At 37.4% G+C, this 17600-nt stretch overlaps 2 protein-coding genes across 5 annotated transcripts; one reads left to right on the top strand and one right to left on the bottom strand.

The window, feature by feature from the left end:
- Positions 1 to 1655: 1655 nt before the first annotated feature.
- Positions 1656 to 7289, top strand: LOC107732988 (GRIP and coiled-coil domain-containing protein 1-like). 3 transcript variants are annotated; one of them, XM_016544472.1, is made up of 3 exons: positions 1656 to 1714; positions 3587 to 4735; positions 5164 to 7289. In XM_016544472.1, the coding sequence occupies exons 2-3, from the start codon at positions 3635 to 3637 to the stop codon at positions 6466 to 6468; spliced, it is 2406 nt and encodes an 801-aa protein (XP_016399958.1). In that variant the 5' UTR covers positions 1656 to 1714; positions 3587 to 3634; the 3' UTR covers positions 6469 to 7289. The 3 variants fall into 3 exon arrangements, with proteins under 3 accessions (XP_016399958.1, XP_016399961.1, XP_016399959.1); XM_016544475.1 differs by lacking the exon at positions 1656 to 1714 and adding an exon at positions 2004 to 2036; XM_016544473.1 differs by lacking the exon at positions 1656 to 1714 and adding an exon at positions 3133 to 3292.
- Positions 7290 to 8683: 1394 nt separating this feature from the next.
- On the bottom strand, positions 8684 to 16713 carry LOC107732989 (protein DENND6B-like). Of its 2 annotated transcripts, XM_016544477.1 has the most exons (21): positions 16382 to 16713; positions 16135 to 16173; positions 15948 to 15990; positions 15736 to 15848; positions 15547 to 15627; positions 15259 to 15364; positions 14663 to 14742; positions 14416 to 14478; positions 14252 to 14307; positions 14026 to 14148; positions 13691 to 13786; positions 13177 to 13271; positions 13004 to 13069; positions 12786 to 12850; positions 12601 to 12690; positions 12432 to 12485; positions 12200 to 12303; positions 11916 to 12018; positions 9797 to 9830; positions 9643 to 9717; positions 9443 to 9524 (listed from the first exon to the last, which is right to left on the bottom strand). In XM_016544477.1, the coding sequence occupies exons 1-20, from the start codon at positions 16532 to 16534 to the stop codon at positions 9671 to 9673; spliced, it is 1611 nt and encodes a 536-aa protein (XP_016399963.1). In that variant the 5' UTR covers positions 16535 to 16713; the 3' UTR covers positions 9443 to 9524; positions 9643 to 9670. The 2 variants fall into 2 exon arrangements, with proteins under 2 accessions (XP_016399962.1, XP_016399963.1); XM_016544476.1 differs by lacking the exon at positions 9797 to 9830 and having other exon boundaries at positions 8684 to 9524.
- Positions 16714 to 17600: the final 887 nt, after the last annotated feature.

Genomic DNA, 17600 nt, shown 5'->3' with positions numbered 1-17600 from the left:
GAAAGAAGATGTACTACTGTTAAGACACTAAGTAAACATGACAATAAACTCACAGTCCGGCTTGCCAGATTGTGGCAGGTCCTGTTTGTTAGCACTGCCTATCTCAGTTCAACCTCCTGTAGTTGAATAAAAACAGAGGGAGATACTTTCAGAAACAGTGCCACATTGCACAGTTTACTAAAAAGTATTGGCCGTTATAGCACAAATCACTCCTAAGGTTTTGAAGAGTTTACTTTACATGGCCTGTGTCATGGGTTTTTAAGAGTACACAAGGCAGTGCTAGGTGGTCCACAGAAAACGTGTTAAAATAATTTAAAAATTACAAAATTTGATATTATATTTTCATTTCGCTTTTTTTTTGGTTTTTAAGAGTACACAAGGCAGTGCTAGGTGGTCCACAGAAAAAGTGTTAAAATAATTTAAAAATTACAAAATTTGATATTATATTTTCATTTCGCTTTTTTTTGTGTGATTATCATTTCTCACATATTTTAAGAGTATTCTGATGGTGTAAAATATTCCAGAATTATGTTTACGGAAAGACAGTCGCGCATGCTACAATAACAGTAGGAGGCAGTAGTGCACTTTTAATTTTGCGAATCCCAGTTAAGCACAACAAAGAAGAAGAACCTTACCCTTTTGAGGGACAGCCACATTCAATCCCACAATGCACAGAAGTAGCTGCTATACTGTTATAAAGATCTCATTGATTTACAAACTATCAGAATTTCTTATGCATTTTGCCATACAAATAACTGCACCAAATTGCATATTTTTGCGGAGCAAGATTATTATAGTTAAACTCCACTAAAACTAAATCAAAGAGACATTTAGTTACTTGAAATAAAATAAATATTGAATAAAAATAAAATATACATAAATAAACCTATACTTCAGCCAATTGCCAAGGAAACATTTCTCATTGTCATTTAGTTGATGTATCTAAAATAACTAAAACTGAAATAAAAATGAATTCAAAGTATATAAATGAAAATAAAACTAAGAAAAATACAGAAAAGCACAAAACAAAATTTCGAATATTTTAACTAAAGAAAAACACGGTTTGGAAAATGGATTCATGGTGTACTCGCTTATTATTTATATAAACACAAAAAAGTTACGGACTGCAGCTTTAAACTGAAAACAAAAAAATCTAAAAATAAAAACTACATTTTTTAAAAATTATTATTATTATTGTTCTTATCATTTATTTATATATTTTATTTTTTAAAGATTTTATCTAAAGGTTCAATAAACTGCTCGAATGTAAAAAGGGTGGGTTGGGGTGGGGGGGCTGACTATTATGGCACATGGGCTTTACAGGCTAATACTGACACACCGGAATATCAAATAACATGCAATGCCCTAAAAGTATGCACATTTGTTGTATGTAACTTTGCGTGTGTATTAAAATATTTTGAAAGTAATGAGACTCCTTACTGCATTCTACAGTATCTATAGGTGGCGGTAGGCACCGTTTAAGTTTGCGAACCGAATTAACTACAACAAGCAAAGAACTGAAAGGAATCGATGTTTGCATTTCGATTCATATTTGTTAAATGGATATTTTTATCGATAACATTTCGAATAATTTGCCATATAAAACCGGTTTGTACTGCACTATTTTGTAATACTCTTAAACTTTTAATTTTCACTCAAACGTCACTTCCCAACCAGGAAGCGACGGCTGCAAGTAAACAGGACACGTACTCGGGTAATGCGATATTTCTTCCTTTAAATACGCTTATATGAACAGCAAATGAAATTAACCGCACATTCTAAGGCAAGAAATATAGGATTGCATCGATTACAGTACAGTAATACAGTCTCAATTTCTTCCGTTCCTCCTTGGTTATTCCCTTTGCCAAATGTGCTCAGTATGCAGCAGGAATTGAAAGTTGTTGAATTGACAATTCAATTCAACAACTTCGAATATGGTATATAGTATATAGTCCAGAATTATTTTGAGAAACATTACCCAAAATCAGTGTTTTTATTCACAGATGTATCCAACGATCCTGAAACGGGATATGCAGGTGCAGCAGTATATATCCCATTGAGTGATTTTTATATTAAGAAAAGAGTAACCAATCATTTGTCAGTATGTGCAACAGAATTATTGGCAATATTATTGACCCTGCAGTGGATAGAGGAGAAGAAAATAAATAACACTGCCATTGCATCTGATAGCTACTCATCACTTGAAAGTATCAAATCTGGCAGGTCATTGTTTAGGATGGATATTATCAATGAGATATTGTGTATGATGTACAATATAAAAGTTATGTGCATATCTACACGTTTCATTTGGGTTCCTGCTCATGTTGGTGTGGAGGGGAATGAGAAGGTGGATATTCTGGCTAAACAAACTCTAAGAATAAAGCAAGTAGATCTACAAGTCCCATTAATAAAGCAGAAGCTAAAGTACTCATTAGAACATATGCACAGTCAGTATGACAGGTATATTGGGATGACGATGAAACAGGTAGACATTTATACAATATACAAAAACAAGTCTGTGCTGGGAGGAGGGAGAGCAGGAATCGAAAAGAAGGAAGTATCCTAACTCAGATGAGAATAGGTCATACTGGACTTAACAGTACATTATATAAAATTGGAAAACACCCAACTGGGGAATGAATACACTACCAACAAGAAGCAGTTGATCATGTACTACTTCACTGTAGGAAATACAACATTGAGAGATGTCACCTTATTCATTGAAGAAGGTAAAACACCATGACTTTACTTTATCAGATCTATTAGGGTAAACAGCTAGTAAGATATTATTAAATGTTTAAAAGAAAGTAAATGAAATTAAATAATATAGTCTTTTTTTTTTTTATTCTATTTGTTTTGTTTTATTTCTAGTTTGTTTCTTTGTTTTGCTTGGTTTTTAATACAACATTGAGAGATGTCACCTTATTCATTGAAGAAGGTAAAACACCATGACTTTACTTTATCAGATCTATTAGGGTAAACAGCTAGTAAGATATTATTAAATGTTTAAAAGAAAGTAAATTAAATTAAATAATATAGTCTTTTTTTTTTTATTCTATTTGTTTTGTTTCTAGTTTGTTTCTTTGTTTTGCTTGGTTTTTATGTTTTATTTTCATCCTATATACAAGCAAATATCCTGATCCATAGTCCAGTCCAGTCAGTGGCGGTAATGCACCAATAAGTTAGGTTGCCAACCACCAATAAAAACCAAAAAAGAAGCAGCGCACATTCTTTTAACATGTTTTGCACAGTGCTTTAGATCTAAATGTCATGATGTGGGATTTAATATAATGTATGTATTCTCACACCTTTACAAATTTGCTAACTATTTAGTTAAAGGCAACAATCAAAGATATGAGCAATAAATAGTCAGTTTTTTCTTAAAATACCAGGCAAAAGCAGTCTCAAAGACTAACAACAAACACGAAAAAGTTTAATGTCAAATTATGAGTGTTTGTTTTATTTTCATTTTATAATTTTTGCTTTCCATAGATAATTCTGAAGTGTGAAACAAACATTATTCACAAAAGCATTTTGGAGATGTTTAGGTTTGAAGCAAGCTCCAAATATCATGTTTACTTTGCAGGTGGAGATCACATCAGAGAGTATGAAACCTGACTGACACTGGTACACCATGGAGAAGTTCAGTATGAGCTTTGGTGGAGGCTCGAGCAAGAAGGAACTGCTGGAAACCATCGAAGTGCAGAAGAAACAGCTTGTGAAGTATCAGACACGTTTTAAAGATGTTGTCAGAGCGTACCAAAGCCTACTTAAGGAAAAAGAGGCGTTGGAAGCCAGCCTGAAGGTTCTGACCATTTCACAAGAGGTCGATTTAAGCCAGCGTGGTGATAACCTGACGTTTGGTGGAGGTTCAGAAAACGCTGAACGACCTTTGCCCTCTGACCTTGGGGATGACCGATCTTCACTTCACAGCGAAGACAGCCTGGATACAGCAGCCTCTGCTGAAACGGCCACTAGCGTGACCAGCAACAGTACTAAAGGAGACCAAATAGAGGAGGACCAAAGCTGTGCTGTAGATGGAGCCACCGCTGGGACTATCGCAAACGCAATGCCCCAGCAATCTGAGGAGGCGAGTGGGTCTGAAAGTGGTATCAGCTCCAGCAGCAGTGGATGTACGGAGACGCCGCCACCTGCAGCGGACACAGACCGCCGTGTCATCCAACTAAAGACGCAGCTGTCCACTCTGACCAGTTCCTTAGCCACCGTCACTCAAGAAAAGTCCAGAATGGAAGCTTCATTCCAGGCGGACAAGCGCAAGATGAAGCAGGAACTGGAGGAGCTGCAGGCCAGGATGGAGGAAGAGCAGAAGCAGCACCAGGTGGAGATTCAGAGCCTGCAGGAGCAGCTGGCAGAGAGCAAAGCCCGTGTCATCACCCAGCAGCACGAACGGGAGCAGGAGCAGGGCGATCATGCGCTCATGCTCCGAGAGCTCCAGAAACTCCTGCAGGAGGAGAGGGGACTGAGACAGGATGCCGAACTCAAACTGGAGGATTCGCGAGAGGCGTTGGCTGAAGCCATGCAGGCGGCAGACCGAGGGATAGATTATGAAACGCAGCTGAAAGAGATCACTCAGGAACGAGAGGAGCTGAGGAAGAGCCTAAAGGCTGCAGCAGTGGAGAAGAGCAAACCTGATCCACGTGTCGAGGAGCTCCAGCAAGAGATTGCAGAGCTCAAAGCTCACTTCAACCAGCAACTTCAGCAGGAAATTAGAAAGGTACATTTCAAAGAAGTCGTATCATACAGTTTTGCATAGAAGTACACGGAATGTTAGGTTTCCAGCATTTATTCATTCCACCCACTTGATTAAACAGGCTGTTAATTTTAATATTGATGCACCCCTAGATAAACGTCTACTCCCTTATTCTTAATTAATTAGACTGGCTGATATAATCAGTCTATTGCAGGGGTGTCCAGTCCTGCTACTGGATGGCCAATGACCTGTCGAGTTAAGCTCCAATCTCAAACACGCTTGCCTAGAATTTTCTTGTAATGCTGAAGACCTTGATTAGTTGGTTTAGGTGTGTTAAATTAAGATTGAAGCTAAACTCTACAGGATAGTCACCCTCCAGGTGCAGGATCAGACACCCCTGGTCTGATGCTAATCTAAACATTTATTCTAATTTCCTTTGTGTATCTTTGCAGGTGGCACAAGCAGATGAGCGTCTCCGAGAACAGGCACAAATGGAGGAAGCACGAGTTGCCAGCCTTGAGGAGCGAGTGTCTGAGCTCTCCGAACTACTGGGTGCCTGCGAGAAGGCCAGACAGAAGGACCAACAAAACGCTCAGAGGCTGCGAGAACGCATCCTTCAACTCGACACTGAGAATAAAACCCTCGCCATCGCAGCAGTCAACAGGTCAACGACCTCCGATCTAAACATCGATGACACCAGCTTGAACGTGGACGTGTTAAAGGACAAACTCGAGAAGGTGAAGAAGCTACTCCTCCTGGCTGCGCAAAGATCTCAAGACCAGAGTCTGGACATCAAAAGGCTATTGGAAGGAGAAAAGGACCAGGAAGTCTCAGAGAGCGAGAAGGCTTCAGTGCTTCACTACCAGCAAGAGCTCCGGCAGCTTAGGGAGGAGTTTGAGCGCTACAAAATGAGGGCGCAGGGTGTTCTGAAAAACAAGAACACAAAAGATGGCAACCAGGCCAAAGAGTTAGAAGAAGCACGTGACCAGCTGGCCGAGCTGAAGGAGAAGTACATCAACCTTCGTATAATTTCCGACGAAGCGGAAGTCCAGCACAAACGGGACCTGGAGGAGCGGCAACAAGCGCTTGTAGCACTCCAGCAGACCCACAAACAGGAAGTTGAGAGGCTGGAGGCTCAACACAGGGAGAACTTCTTGCGGCTTGAGGAAGAGTTGCACAAACAGAGAGATCGCACCATGGCTCTTCTTGCGGAAAAAGACCTTGAGCTGGAGCGACTCCGGGCGGCCACGGTGATCGGCTTTGGAAGGCAAGCTACAAATAACAGCACAGCGATAGAAGGAGGTGACCTAGAGGAAGATGATCCAGAACAAGAAGAAAGCGACATTATTGCTCAAGCTCTAAAACTAGCTGGGCCCAACGAGCCGACTTTATTGTTGTACGCCGAACAGCTGGCACGCAAGGAGGTGGATGTGGCCGCCTTGCGCAAACAAAAGCATCGTCTAGAGGAAGACTTGCATCAGCTACAAGGAAAGCTGATTGCTAATGGCGAGAGGCATGAAGAAGAGGTCGCTGAGCTACGGTGTGAGTTGGACAAACGTTTTCGGGACCAGGGGAGAGATGGGGCCAACCTTGAGTATCTCAAGAACGTCATTTATAGGTTTCTCACGCTCCATGACACCAGAGGGCGCCAGCAGACGCTCACGGCCATTTTGACTATTTTGCACTTTAGTCCTCAAGAGAAACAAGCTGTGCTGAAGCAGCAACACCACAGTTGGTGGACGACAGGGATGAGGTGATGCAAACGACTTGAAGAGTGACTTTACGGTTCTAATGTGCTGAGATAAATATTCATTTATTTTTATTGACCACTTTTTTTGTGTGCAGTGTGAGAAGGTATATCAGGAGCAACAATGTGGATATGTTTCCGATAATGACATATGTACTCCAACTATTGCATGACAGGATACTACACAGTCTATGAATGGTTTGAATCCAGTATTGGATCATGTAACAGTTAACCAGTCATCCAGAACTTCCCTCCTGTGTGTGCAACATAATTAGATCTTGACACTATTGTCATTGATTTTGTATAATAACTGGAGACGTAAAGTAACACTATTTGGTTAATTTGAAAGGTTAACATCTACAGAAGGGGTTGTGCCAAAGAAAATGTTCTTAAAAAGCTCTAACAGGCTTTTAAGAGGGAATCTAGCAAGTAATGCCTTCAGACAACGGCACTTTTCATATATTGTCATGAGGAACTCCATGTATATATTTAACACACAAAGCTAATTCCAGGGTTTTTATTGGGAATATGCATTAATTAAAAAAATAAAATATTAACAGTTGCTTTGAGTTTGTAAACCTATAGCAGTTTGAATTTTATCTTAAGAAGGATGTGAGCTACTTTAACATCATGCAGATTTTTTGGGGATATATTGTAGTTAGCTCTCTTTTTTTCCTGACAGCCTAGGGCATTTGATGACTACACTGATATTCCTTTATATAAGCTGTACATACATTATGCTTTTTTGAGAAAACTAATTACAGATCATTTTCACGCTTATCTTGGTTTGTCTTATAAATTTGATCAGTCAGATAAATGTGTATTTTCAATTTTGACCAAAACAATAAACTATTTTGCTCTCTTCAGCATTTTATTTTAAATTAAATTAGTGTATTAATACAATATATACATTTAAAAACATTTATTTTTCAGCTTACAATTTGTAAAATCCATCACTCCACTGTCTAAGCAACTTTGCAAAAATTTCAAAACGTAAAAAAAAAAAAAATTCAGTCACACAACACAATCATTTCAAGATAGTTTTTTATTTTAATGTTTCAGCTTTTAGTATTATTTAAATAAGCTGGAATAATCATGTCAATAAAAAAAAACTTGAAAATGTTTTTTTCTCTACTACCAAGTGCTTAGTTGATTATTATTATATATTATAAAATATATTATTATATATTATAAAAACTAAACTACAGTATATTGAGGAATCTGCAATGTGTGTACTTGTTATTAAAAACATAGGCATTCCTTGCATCATTTAAAACAGTGGCTGAATATGAAATACAATACTACTCTTTAATATTTCTACAAATAAATAATCAAGAGTAGTATGATATTTAAATTCAGCCAGTACTTTCAGTCTTGGTCTTGGAGTTTCCCAGCTGCACATTTTGAATGTGGCTCCACTGATACACTGATACAGTTAAGTTTATGAACACTACTAATAAGCAGATGAGTCGAATCAGGTGCATCACATCAGGAAGTCTTCCCAAAATGTGCAGTGTTGAGGGGTTTCTCAAGGTAACACATTTGAATAAGCATATGGCTAAAATATAATTTACATCCAAACTCTTACTGCTGTTCTGTTCAAACATGTACTTTAATAAAACAATCCCAACCATAAAAACATAATATGGCTCTTTCAAATAAACATTTTATAATACTGCAGAAGTGGCAAATTTTAAAATTAAACTTAGAACCATTTCAGTGAATGGAAAGAAAAATAATCAAACAAAAAAAATCACAGAATAGGCACCTACACAAACTACAACTGAAAAAGTCTAAATATGAATAAAATGTTCAGCATGAGGTTCAAAACTGTGAATCAAGAGTGCCATAGCACAACTAAAGAGAACAACCAACATTTCCTTTTCAAATAAGGTTCAGGTTGTATCAAAAAAGGAACATTCATGACTGGCAAACACATATACAGACGGAGTAGCTTATACATGATTGTATTGCGTATTAATGGCATTGAATTTGACATTCTCCAATCACAAAACTCTTTATGAAACATCATTTAATTCTCTCATGTGACCAAGTTCACTGCCACTGCTCAGTCGTTCATAAATCCCATTATATATAATAATTATCAATTAAAATCTGTCTAGTATTAAGATAAATCTTAATCCAGAGTCTGTTAATCTAGCCCTCAATAAAATCAAATCTAAATGGTGAAAAAAATGCCTGGACAGTCAGCTTCTAATATAAAAATAATAAAAACTGGCCAAACGACACAGTAGAGGTGTACCTGTGCAAAGGTAAAAGATCAGGTAAGGTATTAAATAAATAAATAAATAATAGCCAAAAGTGCTGCAGTGTCTTTTATGGGTCAGGTATGCCAATGAGCTTCAAAATGTCCCTAAATAATAACTAAAAACATCACTGGAATAAAAGCATTGATATTTAATAAATAATCATAAAAGCATCTTAAATGAACATGTCATACAGATTTATGAACTTCACTGCATGTGCTAAATACATGCTGCATATTCCAATTAAAAGTCAATTTGTTCATCCTTTAATTAATCTATTTGACTAAATGTTGATTTATAAAATAAATGTCATGCAGTGCTAACTGACTGCAGGCTTTAAATACTTGGTGCATGTTAAATTTAGCAGACATCTAAAATCTGGCGTAAAGTCTAGCTGAGGAATTAAAATGATTTTAATCTAAGTATCAATGTTTTCTGTGTTCTTCATGTGTCGTCTAGGACCTCATATAGCAGCAGTATCTGTTGTTTCTCTCCAGTACTGTACATCCAAAATGAAAGGCCTCTCAGGTAGTGTATGGGTTTACCAGCAGAAGAAATGTGGGTTGATACCTGTGCGGGTGTTATGGGTTCATATATAGCTGGTATATTCTAGACAGACAGTCTATGTATGTATCAGTGGATCTGCTGGTCAGTGTTGTTCACGTGGGTCTGATTGTCATTGTCTGTGTAATAATGTCTGTAGATCCTCTGGCAAGGAGCTGATGATGGTCTGGATGGACTGCTCTAATCTCTCTAGAAGTTCTTCTTTCACTGGAAGCTGGTGTTTTCGAGCTCTCATCTGGGTAGGACATACAGAAGAAGAGATATAAGGCAAATGTTTTATCGTAAAAAAACAAACAATTCACTTTTATCCCCATCATATTTAAAAAGCGGCGGTTTTTAACTGTTTTACTCACCAGTTTCTCCCGAAGCTTCAGGGTGAGGTCAACAATCTCCACCTCTGATTTGTCTTTGGTCCATGTAAACAGATCCTGAATTAAATGAAAACAAAACAAATTAAACCATTAAAGAGTAATTCATGAATTAAAATTACAGTTATTATTTACTCACCCTCATGTTGCTCTGAACCTGTAGGATTTCCTTTCTGTGGAGCACAAAAGAAGGATTTCGGTAGCGCTTTTCCATGCAACTAAAAACCGACTGAAACTTAAGTCGTTATTTACTGAAAATCTTCACATCCGGTTATCTTTGGTTTATTAAAGTTCATTAGAGAAATAGAGACGCGAGCCAATCATTCCTTTGAGTTCCTTTTAATAATCAGTTGATCCCGAGTCACAAAACCTGAATGATTTTTGAATGATTTGTTCACAAAATGGTTCGATGATCTAGTCACAATAGTTAACAGCAGACTGGAGGTGAAGATTCTGTAAATAACCACTTAAATTTCAGTCTGTTCCTCTCTTTGCGATCACCCCACTCACAACTGCTGCTTCTGTCTCTTTTTTCTTGAAAAGAATTACATTTATTTAGACGCAGAACGTCTTTACGACCACATCAAACGGGAGACTTTTCAGGCGAGCACTCCAACTTCGCCTCAGCACCAGGCGCTAGTCAAACGAGCGCGGAAAAAGGTAATGCGGCTACGTGCGATGTAGCCTATATCACTTCATATTAAAGTGCAAAAGAAATTACGAGCATGTAATGTCGTAGTTATGTCATCAGTCAACTCATGAAGTTACCAAAAAGATGATTAAAGCTGCCTTAAAACTGTGCATGTAAGTATTTGTTATATATGAGTCACATTTAAGAACATGTCTCTGAAATGCAGTGAACTCGTCAGCTCATTAATAGAGACTTTAAGACCTGAAGTGGGTCAGAAAAGGTAAAGAGTTGTGAGAAAATACGATGCGTGTCAGATCCACGTCATGTTCAGCAGCGGCAGCTCTTAAAGCAGCCAAAATAACCTAATAACCCAGCTGTTGTGAATCAAAGAACAAAAGAAAAAAAGGAGGAAATCATTAACTTTTGTAGCTTTAAGGATGTTTCTATATTTAATTTAGAATTTAGTGTTTGATAACTATTCAATTTCTGTGTATTTCCTACTTGCTGAAGGGCACAGGTAGCTAAATATGACATTTATTATAATGGGTTTATGTGAAGATTGTTTTAAGTTCACTTAAATTAGAAGTTATTTTTTAAACGCTAATAAATGTTAAAATTGATAGCTCTCAATTATACTACTATAGTTAATGGTTAAATATTAGAGAGAGAAAAAAAAAACAATTTCATAGAGACATCAGTAGCGATACCCGCCTTCAGTCATAAAAAAGATGCCATTAAACAAATATTAAAAATATATTGTATGTTGCTTTTACATTAATTTGAAGATTGAATGCAAAATTATTGCAATATAAAAGTATATTTAAAAACATTAATGTTAGGTGGGATTAAATCGCGATTAATTTCAGAAGTGCAATTAATTAGTTATTTTTTAATCGACTGACAGCACTATTTAAATATATTTTCAAATGTAGTTTATTAATGTAATGGTAAAGCTGAATTTTCAGCAGCCATTACTCCAGTCTTCAATGGCACATGATCCTTCAGAAATCTCAAGAAACATTTAATATTATTATCAGTGTTAAAAACAACTGTGGAGCTTAATATTTTTGTGGAAATCACAATATATTTTGTTTAGGATTTTTTTGATGAATAGAAAGTAAAAAAAATAAATAAAAAATAAAAAAAACAGCATTTAAAAAAAAACCCAGCATTTATTTGAAACAGATTTTTTTGTAACATTATAAATGTATTTACAGTCAATTTTCTTCAACTTGATGCATACTTGCTAAATAAAAGCATTAATTTCTTTCAAACTGTCTGACATCAAACTTTTTAACGGTAGTGTTAGTTATACAGACTACTGTTATTATCCTTTTATGATGCTTTTTATGGTGCTTTTGCATCCTTTTAGAAGCTTCAAAGCCTTTGTTTACATTTAGTGTAATTGCATGGAAAAGAGCGACCAGTTCAATTCCTCAGAATTCCTCTTTTTGTGTTAAACAGAAGAAAAAGTCATACAGGTTTGGAACGACTTGAGGGTGTATCATTTCTGGGTGAACGAATCCTTTAAACATTCTTTTATTTGCACAAAATGTCTGAACTGATGATAATAATAACATTTAAGAAGTAAAGCAGAGACCGATTCCAGATCCAATATCATACTCACAGCTGCACAGATGGCCTCTAAATGAAGACATTCCACTTTCTGAGTCATCTCTCTGTGCCTGAGCCGATACCAGCCATCAAAGTTTGGTGAACGGAAAAAACGCCTGAAAGCCGCATAGAAACATTTATTATATTATAAGAACAATTAACAGGAAGTTTCAGTCTTTAGTTCCCCAATGTCCTTGGCTGCGTTTCTCAAAGGAGCATTAGCCTAGGTAGATTGTACAGATTATTGATGCCAATGGGCATATGATGCTTTCGGGAAACGCAACCCTGGCATGTTACCTGTACAGGCCTGTCCAATCTCCTTTCAGTGTTAGTTGCGGCCCCGCTTGCTCCAGGGTCTTCATGAACTCATCCTGAGAGAAGGACCGGATCTGAGGAGGGGTCTGAGACATACATACACAACCGTTTCATTGCCACTTGAATCCCAAGACTTCACTTTATATTTGAGGTCCAACATAATCAATCCCTCATATATGTCTTCCTTATCTGATCTAGATCATCTTGAACCGACCTTCCATGGAGACATTGATCTCTGCAGCGGCATTAGGCTTTCCAAATATCGTTCCTAAAGAAAAGAATGGGTGTGACGCTCAAGACTGCTTAGTGAATGAAATGAAACAGTAAAGCGGTCATTAAGCTCTGAACAAAAGGTGCAAAAATGTTTTTAAACTTGTTTTTACCAGCGGAAGAATGAAACTCTCCGTTTGCTCCAACAGATGCCGCCTCAAAATGGCACTCTGCACTTCTGATGGCCTTTTTTTCTGGATACCCTAAAAGTAAAAATGAAAAACCAAAGCAAGGAGATCTGCATCATTTTACTTTTAACGTAAATGTCAAGTTTCAAGAATGAACATTTGTAGCCTACCTTTAAGAGTCGCTTAATGAAGGCTTTGTCTTTGTGTAGGAAGGTCTTGTATGCTGTGTATATACCTTTATTGTATAGGTAAAAAAAAAAAATCATTAAAAGTTTATATTGTATATGTATATATATATATATATATATATATGTGTGTGTGTGTGTGTGTGTGTGCACGTTCACGTTTTATTTAGCACATAAGACTGCTGCAAAGATTGCTTGCGTACCTGTTTTAGTATCCAGTGTTTTTAACTTTGCCAGTTTCTTGACCTTCACTTGCTTTGGTAAATCACCTGCAGAAAAGCTCCATTCAGAACTCTCTCATGTGTAATATGCCAAAATCATATGGAATCAAAGGACTGTCAGAGAAGCCTTGTTGCTAAAATGAAGCATTATTTACCAGACATCTTCAGGTCTCCGAGGCGAATAATGTGTGGCCAGCATTGAAGGGTCTTTATAAAGAAAGGATTTGTGACACCAAGTATCACATTGGGCCTGAAAGCAGAAAATAGACTAAAGAGTCATGTCCAGCACCGCAAATGTTGTTTTCTACAGGGGTATTAAAGTAGTCAAGGTTTCACCCAAAAATGAAAAAGGTGAATTTTTGAAGAATACCCTGCCTGCTGTTTTTTGGGGACTTTGTCAACTACTAAATTACAAAAAGCACCATAAGACTGGTCTATACATTAATGTGTGCTATATTCCAAGCTTCCAAGTCATGATAGCTTTGCCGGAAGGAACAGGATGATGCCTTTTTGTTATTTTGCACCTTGACATTTCCAGTCCCCACTCACTTTCATTATACGGCTTAAATCATTCTTTAAAATTATCTTTTGAAAGACATGATGGTGAGTAAACAATTACAGTATTTTCATTTTTGGGTGAACTAAGGTGGCGTGTAAGTTTTTGCTTACGGAGCCTGAGTCCTGGTTGTGTACTCCTTGAACTCACTGTCATGAATGGTGAAGTAAGGTCTGTAATCACCACAGTAGCGCAGTGGGGCGATAGCACTAAACAGTGAATATAAAACATATATAAAATATACACTATGCCCTAACAATATTTTTTTATTAACTGACATTAACAAGAAAATGTTTATATTTAAAATGCTTTTGCTATTTCACAAAAACTAATAGAAACAGACCAATAGAAACCCTATCTGCTGTCATTGTCACTATTATAAGTTCCTAATAATAACTTTTGTTCATGTGTTTCTGGAAGGAGAAATTGAAGAACGCAATGTCCACACCTGACTAGGGCCAGCACAGTCTCCGAGGAGACGGTTGGAGAGGGTGCCATGACAACCACTGGCTCTCCTAGCAACATGAGCTCCCAGAGCATCTGCACGTGAATCAAGACTGACTGGAAACATCTGATTACATGAAGGTCAATTAGGGCAGCTGTTAGTGACGGCTGTAAAATCAACAGATGGTTTAGTAATTACAGATAACATGTACAACCAGTGTAATACTCACTTAAAATGATCCAACTCGTGAACTGATGGAAGAACCGTGGGGGCAGGGAGCAGATTCTGGACAAATGAAACCGCATATCAATCGTATGTTAAAATAAAAGCATGTGTGTGCATGACGGTCATAGTAAAATATGATATAATACCATAATAAAATATGGTAGGCACCTCTGTTTGTGGTTGTTTTACAGGGCTTCCTCCAGGTGTTTCGACTTTTGAGGGAATTCTAACCTGCAAAGCCAAAAATCAGCATTTGATAAACTGAACAGATGACAGATTAATAACAAAATTACATAAGACATCAAATTGGTAAGACATCAAAAAACACCAAATACCATGCTGTAAGTGTCGTTTTACTAAAATGTATGAGAATGATGTTCGTTCTGAAGAGTTTTTCCATCCATAATATCCTCACCTGCATCACCACACCCATCACAGGTAAGTTGAGTGTCTGTCCTGGTACTGGCGCTGGCCATTGGTCAATCTCATTACAGACTGAAAGATATTGACCAACATGATTGAGGATTTGAGATTAAAGACACCGAAATAACTTGAGCCTTCTGTTTGATATTTTAAAGGCAGTATATGAATGCCGGCATGCAAATGTTTGTTTCCTTGGGTGGTTTTCATGTGTATGTAAATCTTTACTGAATTACCTGGTTGGTTTATGTACATACATATACACATATATATTATATAAACACTACCATTCAAAAGTTTGGAGTAGGTAAGTTTTTTCCGAATGTGTTTTGCGTCTCTCATGCTCATTAAGGCTGCATTTATTGGATCAAATATATTTTAAAATGTAATTTATTCCTATGATGGCAAAGCTGAATTTTCTGCAGCCATTACTCCAGTCTTCAGTGTCACATGATCCTTCAGAAATCATTCTAATATGCTGGTGCTCAAGAAATATTTTTATTATTATCAATGTTGAAAAGGCTTGTGCTCCTTAATATTTGTTTTGTGGAAACGTGATTTTTAAAAAAAATCAAATCAAGCTGGCCTCACCTGTCTCCAGACAAGGTTCGTGCTTTTCAAAGTACTCAGGAGCAATGACCTGCAGCAGCGAATGGAAAAGGTTCACAAACGGCAGTCTGGACACCACCACCAGAGACTAGGGATATAGAAATTCACCACCATTACATCAAAATACACAACAGTCATTTATTCCAGTATATCATTTGACCACAAGGACCTTGACTAAATTCATTCAATTAAAGTGTAAAGTCTAATTAGACTGCAACAGTTCATAGTGAGAAACCAGAACAAACGTGTATCTTCAGTTCAGTTACACACCTTCTGAAAGTAACCCCTTTTCACAGACACATCTTTCACTTGCCTGAAATACACATACCCGTGGAAATGTGCATGCTCCTTCTGAAAGACAGCACGATCATTTACATGCAGACTTTTTAGGTCCAAAGCACATGTCAATCAGTTGTGATGCTGTGAAATGTCTTAATTCAGAGCCAGTCTGTTTCTAACCTGCAGGGTCACAGGTGCAACCCTGTTGTATGCATCCTCATGTCCAAACCAAGAGCTACAGCGGCCCACCGACTGCCGCAGTCTGAAGCTGAACTGTGTGTCCCCCAGGCATCCTAGGATAGACATGCACTCATGTGATTGAGCTGTAATGCTCATGTTTCAGCTGTTTATCATGAAAGCACTGATGAGATCAGCCTGTGCCAGCACATTACCTGAGTATGAGTCAGGAAACGATAAGTAACAGATGCTTGTTTTCTAAAAGACAGAAGGAAGCGAAGGGTTTTAGTACTTTTAGAAATAAATTAGTGTTTTGAAAATCGCTGTAGCAAGTTTTGCTTTATATATTTACAATATTGCTGCTGGAAAATAAATCAAATATTTAAATCAAATTAAGCTTACCTCTTTCTCTGTGAGTTTGACATCATGTGGGTAAACGAGCTGATAACAACATAAAACATGTTAGGGATACACAGAGATGCTGCTGTTGCTGTGGTTACCGTGGCGATATTACAATCAGAATGTTTCACTATTGCACTGTCACAGCATTTTTTCCACAGTCAGATTACTGCCCACTTGTAAAGCGTTATGCGTGTAACAAACAAATAAGCAAACAGATGTTAGGGGTACATGCACATAATTTGTGTACCTCTATGGCTTGTCCGAGCTCGAGGTCGAAGGTAACGACGCACACACATTCGAGCCAGGCAGAGAAGCGCGACCACGGCACCGGTACCTCTGCGTTTGTCGCCGCAGCCTTTGATGGCCCTTCCAGAGAATCGGAGCTGTCAAATGGGTCCATTGTGACCTAAAAATCCATTTGAGAACCGCTTGCTTTTGTGAATAGTCGCGTCCTCGGTCATCGTTTAAGAACCGTTGTTGATAAGCAGCGCCCCCTTCTTCTTCTTTGGGTTTTAACGGCAGCTTGCATCCTTAACGTTGCATTACTGCCATCTTCTGGTTCTAGTTATTTCCCATATACTTTAGTCATCATATTCTTTTTTTTTTTTATTCAAGGAACAATAACACACAATAAAACAACATTAAAATAAGAAAAGAAAAAGATAGAAGGACAAATTACAACAAACAAACAAAAAACAATTGCCAGGGGGAGAAAAGTATAAAACTTCAAAACAAAAATACAAGATATACATACATACATACAATACGAGATTTGAAAAGGGAGGGAAAAAAAGTTCGGCAAAAGGCGGGATCGGACCCTGGTCGATCGCGTCAAAAAGCCAAGAACATGCGATTATCCATCTGCACCACTGAAGCTGATGATATACAGCTACTTTTAACTAAATGTAAATAGACACCCCTATTTTTAATTCCAGAGTAAGGGCAATTCATACAATACATTTAAACTGAGTCCGGTTTGTCTGATTTGTCGTTGTGTTTTCTGACTTGTTAATTTGTTTTCGGATTTGTCATTGTGTTTTCTGAGTTGTTATGATGTTTTCTGAATTGTTGTTGTGCTACTTCTGATCTTGAAAGGCTGATGACTGCTTCTATGCTCTCTTTTTGCAGTGCTTTCTTAGCTATTTTGTCTACTTTTTCATTTCCTATAATGCCCATATGTGCTGGGACCCACATATATAAATATAACCTCATCACCTTTATTCTTTATTCTTGAATAGATAGACATAACATAATAAAAAAGCTCCTGATGATTCTTAACTATGCCGGTCTTGAGACTCTGCAGTACAGAGACAGAGTCGCTGCAAATTAAAGCTCTGTTTAACTTAGAATATTCAATCCATTCTAATGCCATCAAAATGCCCTCGCGCGGGGGGGAATGATTTAATCCTCTTGCATGTGATATTGGCTCTCAAGAGGGAATCTCAAATAGGCTGACGCAAAATAAT

The sequence above is a fragment of the Sinocyclocheilus rhinocerous genome, unplaced genomic scaffold, assembly GCF_001515625.1.
Source record: "Sinocyclocheilus rhinocerous isolate Xijiao unplaced genomic scaffold, SAMN03320098_v1.1 scaffold400, whole genome shotgun sequence".
NCBI classification, from domain to species: domain Eukaryota; kingdom Metazoa; phylum Chordata; class Actinopteri; order Cypriniformes; family Cyprinidae; genus Sinocyclocheilus; species Sinocyclocheilus rhinocerous.
This window is presented reverse-complemented; position numbering and strand designations above follow the sequence as displayed.